This window comes from Lissotriton vulgaris, chromosome 1_1, assembly GCF_964263255.1.
Source record: "Lissotriton vulgaris chromosome 1_1, aLisVul1.2, whole genome shotgun sequence".
In the NCBI taxonomy this organism is placed as follows: Eukaryota; Metazoa; Chordata; class Amphibia; order Caudata; family Salamandridae; genus Lissotriton; species Lissotriton vulgaris.
Window position 1 is genome coordinate 775,274,453 of NC_141685.1, and position 20,851 is coordinate 775,295,303.

The window sequence follows — 20,851 nt, forward strand, 5'->3', positions numbered from 1 at the left end:
GGGCACAGTTTTGAAACCGGTTCTCTACCTCTCAAGAGGCAAAATGGACTAAGTTCTGTAACAGAATGGGGAGTAATGCTGTACATCCACAATCTCTCTTGCAAAACACACTTCCACTCATTTCCACTTTTCCTGGCCCACTCCACACATTCTTTAAGCACACGATTAAACCTTTTCACCTGGACATTGCCTTGTGGTTCGTACAAAAGAGTGGTAATGTGTTTAACACCACAAGAGCGAAGAAAATCCTCTACTTCTTTAGATTTCAATTGCACCCCATTGTCAGTGATAAGGATTTCTGGACTCGATTCCTGTGCAACAACTTCTCTGGAAAATTCAACAATTATCTGTGAAGTGGCATGTTAAAACAAACCTGACTTCAGGCCACTTTGAATGATAGTAAATTAAGACCAGAGCAAAACGAGCGTCTTGAGGCAAACAATAAAAAGGACCAGAGATATCAAACGCTAATTTCCGCCATGGATTTTTCGGCCATGCAATAGGTATTAAAGGGGCTGGATGAACTTTCAACATTTTGTCACTGTTACTACAAGTGGGACATACTCTAACTGCCCTATCAATCATCTTGTTCATGCATGGCCATCAAAAACTAGATCTCACTAACCTTTTCATAGATGACATACCCAAGTGACTTTCATGAACAAGTTTTAGAATCTCATCTTGCATACCATCAGGAGGAACACACTTCCCACCTTTGAAAATAAGGTCGTTGTCAATTCCCAATTCATTCAACACTTGCTGCAATGACCTTAACTTAGGAGGAACCATATTGATTCTAGGCCAACCTTCCAAGATATATTTCTTTAATATCTCCCAATCTTTTGTCTCCTACAGTACAACTCTTCCAAACATCTTCAGAAACGGCAGCAAATGCACTGGCTACACAGTCTCCTAAAGAAGCAACGACTTCCACATCATGCCCCTCACCTTTTATTTTTTCTGAATTGCAAGGCAACATGGAAAGTAGTCAGCAGTTACATTACTCCTTCCTGAAACATACTCTTACTCTATTGAAAAATTATACTCATGTAATCTGGACATGAGCCTACCAATACGTGTGGTGGCATTATGACCACCACCTGGGGATAGTATTGAGACCAAAGGTTTGTGATCTGTTCTCAAAAGAAACCGACTCCCGCACAAAAAATTGCGAAAATGTTCGATTCCCCATACACATCCCACAAGTTCTTTCTCAGTAACTGAGTACTTCCTTTCTGTCTCATTAAGAGTCCGAGAGGCACACACCATTCATCCTTCCCACATTTTTGAGATAAGACCCCTCCAAGTCCATACTCACTGGCATCAACAGTAACTACACAAAGTTTGTTGACACGAAACGGTTTCAAAGTGGGAGCATGAGCAATCTCATCTTTGATTAATTGAAAAGCAGACTCCCGCTTCTCCCCCAATGAAACTCAACTTTTTGTCTAGTAATTTCCCTCAAGGGCTCCATTTTAGTCGCAAATCCCTTAATAAACTTACTGTAATATTTATATAATCCAGTGAAGGATAGAAGTTTTTCCTTGTTGTCTGGATGTGAAGCTTTCACAATGGCTTCAACAAGAGATTTTTTAGGAACAACTCCATCTCCAGAGAGGGTATGCCCTAAATACTCTACAGAATTGCGAAACATTTTGCACTTGTTGTCCTTAAGAGTGAGCCCATGTGATTCCAAATGTTTACAAACTTCAATTACATCTTCCTTGTGAGAGTCATCATTAGGAGAAAACACAAGAATATCGTCTTGAAAAAATTTAACATACTCTTCCAGATCCTTGAAAATGTGATGCATAGCACGTTGAAAGACAGACGCCACAGAGGCTAGCCCAAAAGGCATTCTTTTATATTGAAAAAGACCCTCAGGTGTGAGAATGGCAGTCAAATGTCTGGAATCTTCCGTTAAGACAACTTGGTGGTAAGCTGAACATAAGTCAAAAGTGGAAAAACTTTTGCTCCTTCCAGCATACATACAACCTCCTTAATTTTCGGCAAAGGATGACAATCTACAATCAAATTAGCATTAAGTGCTCTCAAGTCCACACATAATCTCAAACTTTGGTCAGACTTGCGAGCCAAAACAATGGGTGAAACCCACTCAGAAGACCCAATCTCCTCAATGATGTCATCGTCAATACGATTTTTTAACAAAAGTTTAAGATCTTCTCTAATATTAATCAGTACATTTCTCAATTTTTGTCTGACTGGAACAGTTCCTTCCTTAAGTTTAATCTTGTGTTGAAAGTTATTTAATCTTCCTAGTTCTTTAGAGAACACTTTAGGAAATGATCCAACAATATTGTTAATGAGATCACAAGCATTAACAACACCTTTGATAACATCAGATCCTTCATGGCCATTGTCCATGACCATCACCGGATCACAATTTCTAGGATTGAGAATAATCCCTCGACTCCATTGATCTCTCCAACCAAGTACATTCACACCTTTTATAGCTACATATAATTTCACAAAGGAAACATGTCCCTTGAAATGCATGTCAACACCAACATACCCTTCCGTTTCAATGATTGATCCATCAAACGCTTTAGCAATGATGTTGGATTTTTAAGATCTTGAAAGCCAACTATACCTTTAAACACATCAATGAAATACTCCTTAGTAATTATAGTCCAAGGTGACCCTGAGTCTGCCATAAGTTGAAGGGAAACACCAGGAACTTGTACATGACAATCTGGTTGTTTAAGAGAGGTGTAGGAACTACATTGTTCACCAAAATCAGCGATGGACACAACAATTCCTCTCTCATACTGTGTTTCAACACCTTCTTCATTATTCAAATAAGAAACCCTACCTCTATTATTATTCCCTATGGAAGTATTCCCTGAGGAATAATTTCTGCACACACTGGCAAAATGCCCCCGCCTACAACATTTTTTACATTCTTTACCTAAAGCAGGACATTTTGAGAAAGATGCAGCATGAATAGTACTTCCACATCTAAAACAATGAAATTCCTAAACATGCGTTGAGAATTTCTAAAATTAATTTGAGAACTACTGGCATTTGAGGAATTAGGAACAGGTTCTGTTTTAACAGCAAAGACGTCATCAGATTTCTCTTTTGAATTTTTGTCTAAAGACTTCATCCATTTGTCAGATTGATCCATAGCCTTGGCCGTAATGATAACATCTTTTAAATCCGGATCACCCATAATCAATAGTTGTTCTTGGATTTTCTTGCTTTTAGTGTGAATAATAATCTGGTCCCTAATCATTTCGTCAGTAATTGGGCCAAAATTGCAATTGGTAGAGAGGTAACGTAGTGCAGTCAGGAAATCATCTAAAGTTTCTGATTCATCTTGGGCCCTTATATAGAATTTATATCTGTTCAAAGCGATACTAGACGTAGGTTTGAATCTAGTTTCCAGACGGCTCATGGCATCTTCAAATACATTCCTATCGCCACCCCCATCAAATTGCGGAAGTGCTCTGAAAATTACCTGTCCTTCAGAACCTAGTGAGTGCAAAAGAATGTTCTTCTTCCTTTCTGCAGAAAATCTATCGCCATCTATAGCCTTTAAGAATGTTAACAACTTTTCCCTCCATCTGCTCCAAGGTATAGGAGGTTCTCCTTTAGTTTGGAGGAATTTGGTTGGAGGATCAAATTGCCTTTTGTATAAATAACCCAAATAATCCACACAATTTTCAGATTAGTGTAAGGCAAAGATACATAAAATTGTATTGTTATTAGAAATAAATATGCAATGTTAGCTCATGTTCAGCTCCTCATGTTCAGGTAAAACAGTAAAAGTAAAGCAGAATAATAACTTAAACAAAATGAATAAAATGAAGTATATAAATGGTGGTCAAAATTAATAAAAAGGAGTGTATAAATGGTGGTCAAACCTATTCCGCTGATGAAAAAATGTTAAAGTAAGCTAAGCCTTAATGTATTGAAGTTCCTCAGAGCTTGTCAGCCCCAGCGTCGTTTCTTAAAGCGTTGCCGATCTCAAGAGTGTTCCTCCGTGGTTGTCACGGTAACGAAGAAAACAAAATGGCTTCCACATATGCGCTATTACGTCATGCGCATCGTGAAGCCATAGAGAACTTTCAGGGCTACAGTGAGGTGCGCAACGGAGAGTTCCTTCAGAGCTACAGCGCGAAGAACGTTGAACAACGGAGAATCCAAAGTAGGCACTCGCTCAAAGTTTTGAACGAAAGCAGAGCGCGAATGTGGGCGCTTCAAAAATCAACAAAGCGCGATGTGAAGATAATAATGGCGAGGTAACTCAATAAAGTTTTTTTTTTTAAATACAGAGTTTACCTTAGAAATGTTGAAGACTTGCTTGTAGCTTAGGCATAGACGAAAATTTGCAATAGGTTTACCATGAAAAATGCAAAGGTTGAGAAAAAAATATATACCCCATATAGTCCAGAGCCAAAATCTACTAGAGCAAAATAGTTATAAATGATGCCAGTAATGAAGATAGTAATTTCAAGTAAATCCAATGTAGGTTCAATGTTCTGTGGCAATGTGAAATAAATCCAACGTAGGTTCAGTGTTCTGGTCGCTCCTGTGCTCTTTGCAATCAGGTGTAGCAGACCAAAGCAGATCGTCGCCAATTTTGTAAGAATTCAATCCAATAGTTATATAAATATAAGATTTATTGAAGATGAGCACAGTACCGCAGCTAATCATCTGAGATACTCCATAACTTCTGTTGTATGGAACATGGAACTCCACGAACCATAGCAACAGATTACAATTAAAGTTTCAAGCATAAACTACTAGCAAACCTACATTAAAGCAACAGTATCACAATAAAAAAGTATAAGCATACAACACTTTGTCTTAGGGGTAGGACATGGCCTTCTAGTTGTTGGACGCCTCCCCCTCTCCTCAATACGCACGAGATCTGGGGATAAAAACAACATGTCAACCCGTCCGCACAGCGGGCGGGCGCAGCGGGCGCGCCGGCGGCGCGCCGAAGGCGCGCCAAAGGCAAGCCCGTCTGCGCCCGTCCGCGGCAGATCGGGGCACGGGGCCAGAACCCCTGTCCATTCCACCCCGACTGCCATTAACAATATGACATACAGGAAGTATACCACTAAGGATTTGCTAGACTTACGTCCCAATGTTAAAGACAGCTGTCGCCATAGTTTGTCAGTAGACTCTCCCACGAAGAATTGTGCGTCCTGTCACTTTACGATTAAGGAGAGAAAAAATGGTGAGTTTAGAGGGAAGAGTTTGAAAATGTCACTACTCAATTGTAGATCCCTCAAAAAACACAGATTAGAGATACATGATCTTGTGGTGGATGATGAGCTCGATGTGCTCTTTTTAACAGAGACGTGGCTTGACACAGCCTCGACTCCAGAAACCTTGGAGGCGGTCCCGATAGGATACAGTTTGCTTAGAATTGACAGAGAAAAACAGATAGGAGGAGGATTGGCTATAATTCATAAGAGCGACCTACACTGCACTTTAGAGAAGACTACCTTGCCGAACAGTGAGAGTGGGTTCTTCGCGATTAAAACTAGTTCCAAAAGCAATATTAATGGACTTTTAGTATATAGGCCCCCTGGTAAGTCCTCTCAATTTGCTACTCAGCTGACAGAATTAATAACACAACATGCGCTCCGACATAAGAAATTTCTTATTTTAGGAGACCTCAATCTTCATTTTGAAGATCGCAAATGTAGGGAGGCACAGGCCGTGATACAGGCTCTGAAACCATTATCTCTAACACTGCAATCTACATCTCCTTCTCATCAACTTGGTCATCTTCTTGACCCGGTTTTTGCTAACTGGGAGGATCTTAAAATAAACACCCCGTTGCAAATTACATGGTCTGATCATTTTGTTATCCCCTTTGAAGTGGAAAATGTTCTACAGAAATGCAGTACGACCAACTCTAATGTGCCCAATTCTAGACCCTTAAAACGCAGAGACTGGAAGAACTTCACAGAGGAAAAGTTTAAATCTGCCCTGTGTAGAGAACCTCCTCCCTCCAACGACACTCTGCTCAAGGCATGGGAGGACTATGAAAAATGGATATCCAAAGCTCTGGACACAGTAGCACCATGGACATCTAAACCCCCTGTCAGAAAGACTCAAACTGCTCCTTGGTTCTCCAAAGAACTTCAGGAAGCTAAAGCTAAATGTAAAAACATTGAACGCGGATGGAGAAAAAACTATGATCCAGAGGACAAGAAAAAATACAAAAAGGAATTAAAAATGTATCACAAACTTATAAGAGCAGCGAAAGGTGAGCATTTTAAAGAACATATTGAATCCGCAAAAAACCCTACTAAGGAACTTTTTTCAATATATAAAGAGCTTACGGTGCCCACCAGACTTGAGGCTCAAGACACATACTCTAATGAGTTATGTGATGAGATTGCGGACTTCTTTGTGAAAAAAGTAGAGCTAATACATGCCACTTTCACAGACAGCTCACACGACTCTCAACCCATAGTGAGAAATGCTCCCGTTACCAAGCTCCAGCTAACAAGTTTTTCAGTCCCTAAGAGATCAGACCTGCTTTCCATCATGAGAGGAATTCATTCTGGATCCCCTCGGGACGTAATCTCCCCTAACCGTTGTACAGGAGTTTTTGATAGTATGATCGAGCAGATTGAACAGCTTATTGCTCTCTCTTTTCAGGAGTGCCATGTGCTGGAGGCTTGGAAAACCGCACAGGTTATACCCCTGAAAAAGAAAGCAAACATTCATATCTCCCAACTACAAAACCTCCGCCCTATTTCCCTCCTCCCTTTTTGCGGGAAAGTTGTGGAGAAGGTTGTGAATAAGCAACTTATGAAATTTATCGAAGAGAACTCCCGTCTTCACCCTACCCAGTCTGGATTCAGAGCAGGATATTCAACTGAATCCGCGGTCCTCTTTTCCATTGAACGCCTGAGACAACTGGTTGATGGGGGGCAGACAGCAGCGTTGGTACTTTTAGATCTTAGTGCAGCATTTGACACCGTGCTGCACTCAACGCTGCTGTCACGCCTCTCCGACATGGGAATAGAGGGTCCAGCCCTGGAGTGGATAAAATCCTTTCTGGAAAATAGGAATTTTCAGGTGCATTGCCCTCCTTACAAATCATCCTCTCGTAAGTTGAGGCATGGAGTTCCACAAGGCTCAAGTTTGAGCCCCACGCTGTTCAATATTTATATGGAGCCTTTGGCACATATTGTGGAATCCTATGGTGTGGATATCGTCACATACGCTGACGATACCCAATTAATAATCCAACTCGCCAACAACCAGCCTGAGGAAGCCGCTAACTTTTCCAACTGTATGCGGGCTGTGGCAGGATGGATGAATAGCAACTGCCTCCGCCTAAATGGCGATAAAACGGAGTTGTTGGTGGTCGGTAAGGCCTCCTCCATCTGGTCGCAGGACTGGTGGCCAACGGAATTGGGGCCAATCCCCCGCCCAGCAGAGGTTGTCAAAAACTTGGGAATTATGATCGATGCGGAGCTTTCCTTTAAGCAACAAATTAATAAAATCACTGGAAAATGCTTCGGAATATTGAAAACTCTCCGCAAAGTTCTCGATCTGCTCCCCTTCGGTGCCAGGAAGAAACTTATCCATGCCCTGGTCACGCCACATTTGGATTATGGTAATGCCCTTCTTCTTGGCTTGAGCAAAAAAGGCATTCAACAGCTACAGGGTATCCAAAATGCCGCGGCCCGCTTGGTACTTAATCTCCCACGCAGGGCATCCGGTAAGACAGCATTGCGTAAACTTCATTGGCTCCCCATTGTGGAGCGCATTAAATTTAAGGCACTCTGTATGGCCCATCGTATTGCCCAGGGAAAAGGCCCCAACTATCTGCAAAGACTCCTTACTATCCACCGCCCCACCCGAAATCTCAGATCCGCCGGAGTGATGTTATTCCAACTTCCCCGTGTTCACAAAACCAGAATGGGAGGTAGCTCCTTCCGTTTCTTGGCTTGCAAACACTGGAATAGCCTTCCCCTAAACCTTCGTATGGAGCCCTCCGAAACGAGATTCAGACAATATTTAAAAACTTATCTCTTCCCCAAATAAATAGTACCCTTGTACTTTCTTTCTCATCTGGGAGTAGTAGCATTTCAGCGCGGGGACACACCGTCATAGGTGTAACCAGGCGCTTTAAAAATGGTTTTATTATTTTTTATTATTATGGCCGGGGAGACCCGTGTGATGTGCACGTCATATGGAGAGGCCTGGTCAGAAGAAGAAGAAGAGAAAAGAAAGAAGAGCAAAGTGGGTGATCAGACATCTGGCACACCCCAAGTTAAAGAAGACGACTGAGTGCAAGAACATGAAATGAAATGAAATGAATGAAACTTATATAGCGCACGACTTACCCTGGGGCATCTCAGCGCTTGCTTAGGGAACCCGTCCTGGTATTCCCCTGTGAGATAACCCTGGCAGGGTATCCACAAGGTGAAAGCCAGGCATCCCACCGCGAGGGGCCGTTGTGGAGATTAAGCAAGCTATTGCCCAGAGTCGCAGAGTGTGAACCCGTGAGTTGAGAAGGCACCGGAGCGAGAATTAACGAGTCCGTGGAATTTTGAGCCCAAGACCCGCCGAGGCGGGGAATTGAACCCTGGTCCCGGGCCGAACTCAAGCTACAGGTCTGCCGCCTCTAACCCCTGAGCCACACTTCTCCACAAACATCCGGAGTGGAGTAACATTGGTGGCACCATAAGATGCTGGCTGTCCAGAAGTCTTAGGTTAAAACTAAGGAAACCTGGTGTCAGCAGATGTGAGCAAGCTGGACCATTGGTAACATCCACCTTTGGGATCGCTTGGGAGACTGGATTGTGGTCCTGCTTGGACGTCCTGAATGAACTCAGATGTTAGATCTAGAAGAGGATCCAACCATGCCACACCCGACCGTAGTGATCCAGGGGCAAGGACCTTAGGGACGGCTGGTGAAAGCGGGGTCCCGAAACGAGAGATGAATCTATAGCAGCTCCCCCACAGGTCCCAGAAAGACAAAGAATTTGCGTCTTAAGCTGGTTCTTCAAAGGCCATCCTATCCATGCCAGTGGACCAGAGTCTGAATGGCAGGAGTAATCCTATCCAGAAACAACTACCCTCAAGGTGAAGCGAGGGACTTAAAGGTGGGACTCGTACCACTTCCTCCATGAACCTAGAGGGTGGTGTTGGAGTGACATGGCAAAGAACACCCATTCCAGTGGACGCCTGGTGGAGAGAGGCTCCGGGACATCCCGTGAGAGGGGCATCCTGGTGGGAGAAGGATGTCTGTAACTATTCCCCCACTCAGCAGCTGGAAGCACTGTTGCCTCGGCGATGATTAAACAACAACAACCAAGATGTCATCCATCGTTGGAGGCTTGATGTTCGTGGAGCCAGGACGTATTTTGTGAAAACATCACTCCACCTGCACCATCACAAAGAACTGTATATATAGAGACTTTGGGTGTCAACTTCCACAGCTTAATTCCAGGGAGGACCGGACTCGCAGTGCACCACTGAACTTTGCCAAATAGAACTGGTGGTTCTAGCTGCTGTTGTACCATCGTCCTGTTCTGAAAGCAGCCGAATAGACTCAGAGGAAGTTTTCAATATGTTGTTTTATTCTCTCCCAGATTGGACTTTGTTGTCCCAGTTTTAATAACGTTTGGGAGGGATGTAGTGACCTGCTGCCCACTGTTCTAGTCTTTCCTTGTGCCAGCCACTCCCTGAGGGCTAGCTTACACCCCACACCCATCCAACACAGGCATCACAGGACATGTGATCCTGGTAATAAAAGGGGCCAGGCGCACGTGCCCTGGGACAGTTCTACCTACTATACTACTGTGTCTGTGTTGTTACTATTACTGCATGAGGTCCCCACAACATTACAAGTACAGTCTTATCAGATCACCAAAAAGAGGTTCATTGATTTAAAAAAAACAAGAGCAAAAACAAAACAAGCATTTGCGATGCAATAGGTCTCGCATTTACGCAAGTTTAAGCTATTGGCATTGTATTTAAAAAAAAAAATCTTTGTATTAATGACGACAGTGGATTGGTACAGACATTATTCCATTACATGATACAGAAACATACGCCCTTACATTGATCTATGTGCAATCACTACCATCCTTGCGCGTTACACTCTCTTGAAGCTATTGGCATTGTAAATGACAATACCTTTTACTTATGTTTTAAAAACCAAAACATAAATAAAAGGCATTGTCATTTACAATTACAATAGCTCAAACTTGCGTAATTGCGAGACCTATTGCATTGCAAATGCGTGCTTGTTACAGCAGGTCTTTACACAGCTTGAATAGATCCCTGGGGTCACTACCTTCTTTTGAGAAACATGTGTAAGCTGCACTAAAAGGTATACAGTAGTGTAGCTATTGATGGTGCTGCAGGTGCAGCGGCACCAGGGCTCAGGAGCGTGAGCGAACCACTGGACTCCAAACATAAATGGCTTTTACTACCAAACTGTCAGAAGAAGGCCCATTTTCCTCTTGTGCATTGGACCGATTGGAACCTTGCTATGCTATTACAGGTATAAATTCCAGCAGGGATGAATCAGCATTTCTTACCTACATTGACGATAAAATGACTACCACTGAATTATGAATGAACTATTATCATTTTTCATGGCCGATGGACTCCCTGCATACTGGCTCTTCTGGAAAATGATATGTATTGCAATTTATCAAAGCAATATCTCTAAATCAGAGGCTGTCATGTGGCTGATTCATCCCCAGCCCTAAAGAGATAGTAATATCTAACTTAACCTGCCCCTTCCCTCCAAGCTCCTCGTAAGCACTGGTCCAACATGCCTAGTTAATTACTCATACTTTGCTGGCACTTCCAGCCCATCAGAGGAAGAGGTTTGTGATGCAGTGCATGTGCTGGGCAGCTCCCCGGCCCTACCACCCACCAGAGCCACCAGTCTGACATACCTTGCAGGTAAACTGACAGTAGCCCAGACCAGCGGACCATTCAGAATTCACTAAGCTGACTTTATAAGATCCCCTTCTTTACCAGTCCTTTGTGTCTCAGCTGGCCGACTCCAAAAACAGAGCGCTCATAAAAATTACTTTTATTTATGGAGAATTCTGTAAACAATAATAAATAAATATTTTTTGAACAACTCAAGCCCCCTTTTAGGGGGTCACCAGGTAACTCCCTGGTGTCTTCCTCCGTGCCCCACCTGCTCTGGAGTTTGCAATGCCGTATTGGATCCTTTGGCCCGGAGATAAATATTTTTGAACACCTTAAGCCCCCTTGTGAGAGGTTTGGGGGTCACCAGGTAACTCCCTGGCGTCTTCCCCTATGCCCCACCTGCTCTGGAGTTTGCAATGCCATGTGAGAACCTTTGGCCTGGAGCTGTTTTTTTTGTTTAGTATTTTTGCAGTTTTGTGTATCGCAAACTCAACCCGAATGTATTGGAGCGCTTTACACGTACACCAGTTAGGTTACACTGGGACACATTAATTTTTTTCGCAGACACAGGGAGATTAAGTGATTTGCCCAGAATCACACGATGTTGAGCCAACGTTGCGACTCAAACCTGGTTCCCTGGTTCCAAAGTCAGCAGATCTGGCAGTTACGTCACATCCTCCTTTTCTTTAATGAGTTTCTTTTGCTGCAGATAGGACATGAGCTGCTTTAGCTGGTTTATAAATGGCTCTCCACAGTAATGTTTTCTGCCCACGTTGTGTGGTGTCCTGGCTGAAAAACGTCCGACAGAAGGGTCACGAGAAGAGCAAGACCAGGTCTGTTTGCAGGTCTATTTACTCTTTATTTTAATAAAAACATTCCTACACTGCCCCAGCAGATTCTAGCGCTGCCTTCATTCATTGTTGTTTTTATTTTCAGCGTGCCATGCGCACTTTCAGTTTTACAATGCCCGTTGGTGAATAAAACTGCATCTTGCCTACTTGTAGTTTACTGGCTGCCCAGCCTCGGTTGAGTGAGCACTTCCTTTCGGGGTCTGCTTTACATGTCAGCTTATGAGGCACAGGAGCTGACTTCAGTTCTCATGGTTTTGTTTCTTTAGATGCGCTTTGGGCTGCCATCTTTTCATAGGCAGACCCGCTTCGCTGCACTTCTGCTCCAGTGCTGGCCGGTCTCTGCAGTAAGCAGTCAGCCCCCCGTGCATATTAAATTAAGCGGGCGCCGTGATCATGCATATATTAAACAGGTGACGAGCTGTTTGTAAAATGAAAGCTCACATCACACGCTGTTAATAGTGTAATGTCAGGCTACCAAGCCTTACCATTTTACACCCACTCCTTAAGGGGAAACTAATAAAAAAAGAAAATAATGATAAAATGGGCGCCGTGCAACAACATCATGCGCTGCGCCTGTATATTAAATTAAGCGTGCTCCGTGATCATACGCGGGGCTCGGGCATATATTAAACAAGTGATGGGCTGCTTGTAAAATGAAAGCGCGCATCACGCGCTTAATGTTGCAGGAAATCATGTCTTGCCTGCAGTAGTAAAAAACACATTAAAGAAAGTAGTGCTTACAGACTTAAAAAGACGCACCGTTCAACAGCCAAAGTAAAGGGGCCAGTAGCCATGGGAGGTTATAAATAAAGACCAGGCCTTGCTAAGGAGGGACTAACAAGCCAATTACTGAATCAGAAGGATAATGTGACAAAGACACAAGCCAATGAAAAATATGGGCAGAGAGTTAATGGGGCTTCTCTTCCATACTACACTACATCAAGTATCACAGAGCAGCACATGCGCACTGACTCAGGCTCAACCTAAAAAAGAAATGAATCTTTCTTCTCTGACAGATTTTCTAAGTAACTACCCAGGGTTAGGCGCGAGGAAATCACACACTCCAGGGATTCTAGACATAAATAGTTTTGCCTGCAAATTGTGTATGGTTTCAGGGGCTTCATTCTTTCATCTTCGCTGAGAAAACTAAAATGTCTTAAAGAGACCAACTTAAAGCATCCATGCCTGCCCTAGTTGAAACGCTATTTCTGGGCCGGTATAACTGTGTTTTGTACTTTGATGGGGCTGCGCAGGAAATCGAAAGTAAACATGAAATGGATAACCTCTGTATAAATTGGGCAATAGCTCCTCCCAGTGTTTATATTCCAGAAGTGCAGGCCCTATGCTGTAGTGTCGCCTCACTTTTAAATTCGTCTCTGAATACTCAGTCCTTGAACAGTCAATCCCTTTCCTTTTTGCAGGCTCACTGGAGCTTTCTGAAACTCACATGGGCAGAAAGGGTATTAAAATAATCCCAAACCGACCTTCTTTTGTAATTCCATTACTATTAAGGACCCTAATATAGAGGGACGTAGCTTTGTCAGTAAAATTGTGGGGTAGGGGACTTCGGATTTACCAAAAAACTCGCTGGAATATAATGTCAGAATGCATCATACGACAAGCAAGGCACATGAGAGGGGATAAAGGAGCAGTGGAAAAGGAGACGAATGCTGATTGGTATGAGTACTAAGTGGGAGAAAACACAATAAGTTGTAAAATAACCAATAAATACTTTCAAAGCAGAGAAGGAGAGAGTGTGTGTGCGTTTTTGTTTGTGTATATCAGTGGCGTAACTAAATTTGAGGGGGCCCATCTGCAAAGCATATTGAGGGGCCCCCTCTGGACTCACTCAGGAGCACTCAGGCCAGGGGACTGTGCTGAGGGGGTCCCCTGAAGCTCGGGGGCCCCCACGCATTGCGGGGCCTGCGGGGACCTTTGTTACGCCACTGGTGTGTATGTAGAAATTCCTTGTGGAATCCAACAAGCACCGCACCATAACTGACAGAAAGCACCTGTACCCAACTATTTTACAGAAAATACCTTTGGTAGGGGGTTGTAAAACCCGAACACCCCCGAAGCTACGCTTCTGCTAATAAATGTTCTCCGCATATAAAGGCCTATCATCACGATGTCCAATTTTGTCTGTTCTAAATTTCATGCATCACATTCCTCCTGCAGTGGCGTAACAAAACCTTAAGGGGGCACCATGCAAGCTAAGGTGAGGGGCCCCATTACCCATTCCCTTACTGCCTTGCTGCTTCTAAGTGTTTTATTTGGTTGCAGCTGACCAGCCCAAGGGGGACACATTTGAGGTTAACAGTGTGCGCCCCCGCACCCCGGGTCTGCGGGGGCCTCGATTACGCCCCTGTCCTTCCAGGCTGCTCCACTCTGCTCATAACTCCCTTTTTGACTATGTCATCAGCTAGCATCGTCTAATTTCGGGCATTTCTTCTCAGTTTAGGTCTCCAGACTAGGGTTGTCCAGAACCGGTCCTGGAGGGTCGAATCCATGCCAGATTTTTAAGATAACTACATTTATCAAAAGGGGGATATGCTAAAAATCTGGCATTGATCTGACCCCCCAGGACCGTATTTGGAGAACGCTGATCTAGTCAATGGTGATCCGTCCCCCCGGCCAACCAAGGTGTACCAATTAGGACGAAAAAAAGCCAGAAGAGATTATACGGTGGATTCCGCTTAAGCATTTAGGCTGTTCAGTGACATTTGTAGAGTTCTTCAATCACTAAGGCATACACATGGCAGGCAAAAACTGAAGTAAATCCCCTTATAACAAAAGTGTTTGTTCTTCACAATTCTATTGCAGTTCCACCGGTCATCAGCACGCACCCTAAGGAATACACCGCCATTGTGGACAAGTCTGTTGCTCTTGTGTGTGAGGCTGAAGGTTACCCTACTCCTGACATTGCCTGGCATAAGGATGGGCAGCAGCTCATCGAGTCTGTGCGCCACAGGATTCTCAGCTCTGGGTCTCTCCAATTGGCATTTATTCAGCCTGAAGATGCCGGGCGATACACCTGCACTGCCGTCAACGCGGTGGGATCAAGCAGATCCAGTATGGAGCTAATTGTCCATGGTAAGTTGGCTTGACAGGAGGCAACACATTGGTAGGTCTTGGTACACCACAGTATGGAAGGTGCATGACATTTTTTTTAGAAAGGAAGTCTGGGAATGTTTCATCAAATGGCACCAAAGCACAGCAGCTCTTCATAGATTTGTACTGGTCTCACTTGGAAGCATATTTACGGGAACGTTGGCATAGGGCAGTGCAGCAAGTTACACACAATGTAGTTTTGCGTGGCTTCATAAATATTACTTAGAGGCTTGCGTCACACATGTAGCACTTTGTGTGGTGCAAAGGTTACGCAATCCTCTCATAAATATGCCCCTTAGTGTTCATGTAATGTATTCAGTGGCCTGGCCATGCTCTGCAGTTAACCTGACTTCTGCTCCTTTATATATTTTCAGATCTATGATAGACAGTGACATGTTTTTGACTTAAATAACCGAGGGAAGGCTCCCAAAGCAGCAATCTCTGCATCCCCATATTCTGCCTTTATAGACACTGTTGTTTGTGCCACATCCTACACTGTTTCCAAAACCTCTGTGTCTCCCTTGAAATAAAATGTGGACTTTTAGTATTGCAGAATTTACAGATCTCATTTTCTGTAAAAGGAATGGGGATAACCCAGTATAATGAGTATTTTTTTCAATGGTCCACTACTTTTATCTGACACATGCTTCACCATTTGTTTTTCTTTATCTTGAAGCAATCTTGCTAGTTTCTAGATACATTTGTATGTTATTGGCTTACCTATCTTTATCCCATGACCCAGCTCCTTGTGGGTGATCATCAACTGGGACATAGTAGTGTGATACCAAGAAATTGGGGCTACTCATGGAGGGTACATATAGGGTTCCTCTACCCTTAAGGATTTGTGCCTATTAGCTGGGCTTTAATTTCTATATAGTACATTGCATTAAGGATGCAAAGCTTCTCTTCAGCATCAGGCCAAACTGTTAAGGACATTGCAGAAAACCTGGCTATTCAGCAAAACCTCTGTTCAGCAAAACCTCTGTTTAAAACCAAAACCTAGCCTCCCTCTTCCCACCTCTCCGGATTAGCTCAAGTTCCCTACAGCGCTGGGACGCCCCTGGGTAGCCAACGCGCTTTACAAATCCTCATTCCATTCCATTCCATTCCAGAGGACTAATAGGATGTTGCACCTGACTAAGCAAAACTAATTGATGTCTAGAGCCCTGATTACGTGTAGGTCGGTGTCTTCCAACCCCTGCATAAACCCCTGTGTGCTTTGGAGTTAGAATGATAATTTGAGTGGTAATAACTGCATGCGCTAATTATTGGGTGCAGTAAATATCTCACCCATAGAGGACAAGTATATGTTATTTACTGGACCATATGAATTTTGGTGCAGTAAGCACCAGAATCCGCTTGTTATTCCCCAGAAACTCGTAATTAGAGCTATTTATCGCACCAGAAAAGAACCATACCTCAAGATATAGTTATTTATTTGGAGCTACATAAAGCAACTGGATTACGACAAACTCTGAAGCAGGGTCTAAGATTTCTTCTAAGCTAATATTTCTTCTGTTTCCTCAAAGCCAAACTTGAAGTTCAACTCAGTTTGCGTTGCAAATGCCGAATATTATCTAGGGGCGTAGACATCAGTAGTGCTGTAGGCGCACCATGGCCCACTGCTGTGAAGTGGCCTTTTATGGGTGCCTTTTACCACCACACTATGTACAGAAGGGCCCATTTTCCTTTCTTGCATTAGCAACATTCATACCCTTGCTATATGAGTGACATGGTATGATGGTCTTGTTTTTTCACTGTCTGGAGATCTTTTTACTTTCTAAATTTCTGTTTGGAAATTAACATATAAGACCCAAATATGCCATGCTAACCTCTCAAATACAACAGTGGAGCACACACTTTCTTTAAAACCAAAACATGATAAATTGTTTTATTTTATTTTTTCTGTTAGTCCCTGTTGTTGCTGGGAATGGTTGATCTCAAACTGGGTTTCCATATTAGCACACGGCGTACAAACAGTGACCATCATTCACAAACAAAGGTATTCCAGGGTTGTGTTCTACTTTAAGGACATTAGCAGGACCAAGTCGCAATGCCATTTGGAAACATAAACTACAATTTCAGCCAATAAAGACTCTGTTTGTGTCTGTGAGGTATCCACAAAAGGAAACTGAGCAGGTGTGAATACATTTACTACTGTGTTATGGTAGGCCTCGGCTGTGAACAATTACACAGAAGTAATGCAAGCATAGAATAGAAGGTAGATCAAGACATAGTTTGCCTTTGGAGTTTATGAAGGCCCACACACTTGTGATCCTCAAGATATTTACACACTCCTTTTAAACCCTTTTCATCTCTGTAAATGGTCAGAGATTTGCTCCATTAGAAGGCTTGAGTAAATACCCTTCCAGGATGGGAAGGTGACTCCAACTTCTTAAAACCTAATAAGGTTGTATGGAAGGTGGGTGCTTCATGGAAATACATCTTTTCCCTCTGGAGGAAAAATAAGTGCAATTGCACAGTGGAGCTATTCCTTACACATAACTGTATTGCATGTCCAATATATGCACTGGGGAAATAGCAACTTTTAAAATCCTGTAACTGGTGCAGCTTTGTATCCTTCCTTCAAGCATGTCTGTGAATAACAAAGAACAATAAATCTGCACCTGCTAACAGTAGTATTGCAACAAGTACAAATGTATACTGTTTTTGTTCATCTGGCCCAGACACTTTTAACCTTCCTGAGTCCACACACATTTTACATTGTGATTTTATTCCAACCATGTCTACCAACAAATTAATTTTCAATGGTAATTTTGGTAAGGAAATTATAGCCCTTCGCTGGAAAGCAGTCCTGGACTTTTGCCTGCCTGCCCCTTTAATTTATTTGCCATTCTGTACAAATATGAGCCTTTTGATGGTTTTCTTTCAATATGCCTTCTGAACTTCGTGTTATTCTGGTAAATGTCAGCTGACATCTTCGGAACTGTAACAACGTAAGCTTTGTTGCATCTAAACATAAGCAGTTTTGGGTTGTTCCACTAAAGGGTTCCAAACCCCCTATTTTTGTGCTTTAGAGCTAGCAAACTTTTTATTTCGCTAATGATGCAATATGGACTCCTCACAGCAAGGACAATATTCCCTCCAATCAAGGTGAGTCCTGGCCAATATGCGTGCTCCATGGAGCGAAGACCTCTTAACTAATGTTTCCTTAATCCCTTGTTCTGTTGATGAGGACCTGGGGAAAGAGTGAGAATGAGCGGGATTACAGGATCGGTGTATGATCTCATAGCCGATGAAGCATCACTTGCGTCAGGTATAATTTAAAAGCCCCAGAAATGAGCAATAGCACTGTGTTTCTTTCCTAGGTTCAGGCTCTTTCTCTAGTAGAACTGGCTGATATGAAAATGTAAAAATTAATCCCAGTTTCTTTGTACTTTGAACAGTCCCACCAACAATCAGCACAACAATTAAAGACTATTCGGTGGTGCAAGGCTCCCAAGCTGTCCTGCCCTGCACAGCGGACGGAATTCCAACGCCTGAGATAGCCTGGCAGAAAGACCTCAGACCTCTCCAAGACGCTGTTAGGAAGCACTCCATCATGCAGTATGGAGATTTGATCCTGGACATTGCTGTGGTAGGTGTTATTTGCTTCTTAACCTTGATCCACTGCTTCGGTGGATCCTCTAGACCTGTGGCCTAAGGCGGATGTGCAGGATAATCGTCTTGGGGCATGCACTGCTTCTAACTATTGAGTAAATTGTCTTCTATATACATAGAGATGTCCTCCGAGGTGTCCTATGATTGTGATAAATGAATAGGAAAATAGGTACGATCTAATATTTCAGTGATTGCATCTGTTAGCTCCAGGGATACTACCGGCGTAGGCAGTTTACCGTTATTACCTTACCGAGGGGCAGATTTATGTTAACTGGCGCATCCCCAGGGATGCGCCAGTTAACATGCGCCACAGTGCGCCACAGCTCCGCCAGCCATGGTGCGCCGCATTTATAATGCGGCGCACCATGGTGCAAAAACGGCACAGATGCGTGACGCATCTGTACCGGAAATGTGGCGCACTGCTGGAGTTGCGTCGCAAGCGCGACGCAGCTCCAGCAAGGCTCGGGGGTGCCCCATTTTAACAATGCTGCGTCAAGACCTACGCCTGATTCAGGCAGGCGCAGGCTTTTGACGCAGCATTGGCTTAAAAGTGACTGAGTGAAATCTCATAGATTTCACTCAGCCACTTTTGCGAGGCGCACCTGCCCCGGAACGCCCACCCTGCGCCGGAACGCCCACAAGCGGCGCAGGGCTTTACAACGTGACGCATCTGCCTAGATGCGTCACGTTGTAAATCGTTCGTAGGGATGCGCCACGTTTACGCCGCCTTGCGTGACGCAACAGTGGCGTAAACGTGGCGCAAGGGCCTCATAAATCTGCCCCCTAGTTCTTTAGTCCAACAACGATTCCCTCCAAACATGAACACCAATGCATGGAAATGGTCCAGTATAGTGAAAGTAGGATTCTAGTCCTATTCTTGTAAATGGGTGGCTGTAATAGTAAGAAGCTGCGTCGGCGCCGCAATAGTTTTGTTTTTACTAGTGCTCCTAAAGCATGAATGAATTGTATTTTCTTTGCTTGATTGGTAGGGGAGACAAGTGTGTTGATCAAAGGATCTGACAGATCCTAAATTAGCAGAGGAACAGGCCTGGAAGTATAAATGCAGTGTGCCACCCAAGCATTTGTGCAATTATACTAAAGGCCTGACTGCCCTTTGGCAACAGAAAACACACAGAAAAGGCTTTTGTGTAAAAAAACTACAAAGGGAACAGATTAGTAAAAGTAATTACTTTTTACAAATATTCTTCCATCTTTTAGTCATGGATATAAATGAGAATGCTTGAATGAATGACACATGCATTTTAACTTAGAGCTACTCCCTGGCATTGGTGATTAACCAGGTATTATCTATACAGAGCTGTATTCCAAGGTTCAAGTACCTACATTCAAAGCTATAACATGAGTACTTACCAATAAAATGTGTCTATATGCAAATTTTATGTAAACATTTCAAACAAATGCAAAAATTAAACAAGACACATCAGTATCTGAAAAACTCTGAGCAGGTATCGAATTCAGAATCCTATTTTGCGCTTATAGCTGCATGGCCAAATTGGCTCCCACTCATTTACCTCCACTTTTTATTCTCCCAGTGCAAGCATACGATGAACGCTCCTCTGTCATGGACTAAATGTCCACCGTTCTAGATCCGTGAGAAGAGGAGACTATTGCTTCAGACTGGCCACCCTGAAACTGTTCATTGGACTTGCTTCACAGTCTCTTAAAAGTTAGGGAGTTTCTAAAAAGGATCGTCTCTTCTAATTTACTTTGCCCTTCACCGCTTCCTTTATGGTATGTTCCTAATCTTGATTCCATGTCTGTTATACATGTTACATATATTTTACAAACTGGTCCATATACTGTGGCACAGTAGCAAGGACTCCTTAGTTATGGTTCTAGTGTTTCAGAGTAACCCCTCCATGTGAAGTGCATGGATCATCATAGGTGTAGGAAAATAACTCAAAAGCACTATAATGGTGAGATCCTTTATAAGCGAATATTCGTCTGCAGTTGTGGTACTCTCAAAATATTGAGGTCTCTCCTGGTACATTTCTTAAGCCCCTAAAGTATATTGAAACTTTTGTGAAATAGGTAACTAGCAGGTATCTTTAGCCTTTACCCACTGAGTTATGCTAATATTGGGTCATAAGGACCATAGTTTTAGAATTCATATACATCCTGTCAGAGAATCTCTTATCTGCAGGTTCTATGTTAGAGCTCATCCACCTCCTATTCCTTAAATCTGTTTTTTTAATGTCATTTATATTATTTTATTATAATTTATTATATTTCAACTCCACTTCTTATAACCAACTTTGCGGGGTTATCAGTGAATAGCCCTCAGCCAAACTTTATTTAATGTTTCACTTTTACCACTTACTGCTACCATTACTTTCTTTGATTTT

At 43.1% G+C, this 20,851-nt stretch overlaps 1 protein-coding gene across 1 annotated transcript in view; it reads left to right on the forward strand.

The window, feature by feature from the left end:
* The window catches only part of HMCN1 (hemicentin 1), a 1,183,532-nt gene that overhangs the window by 935,708 nt on the left and 226,973 nt on the right, over nt 1-20,851 (forward strand). Inside the window, exons 81-82 of the mRNA XM_086956029.1 lie at nt 14,577-14,846; nt 18,272-18,462. Of these exons, the coding sequence (XP_086812155.1) occupies nt 14,577-14,846; nt 18,272-18,462 (461 nt within the window). The remainder of the gene's footprint in view (nt 1-14,576; nt 14,847-18,271; nt 18,463-20,851) is intronic.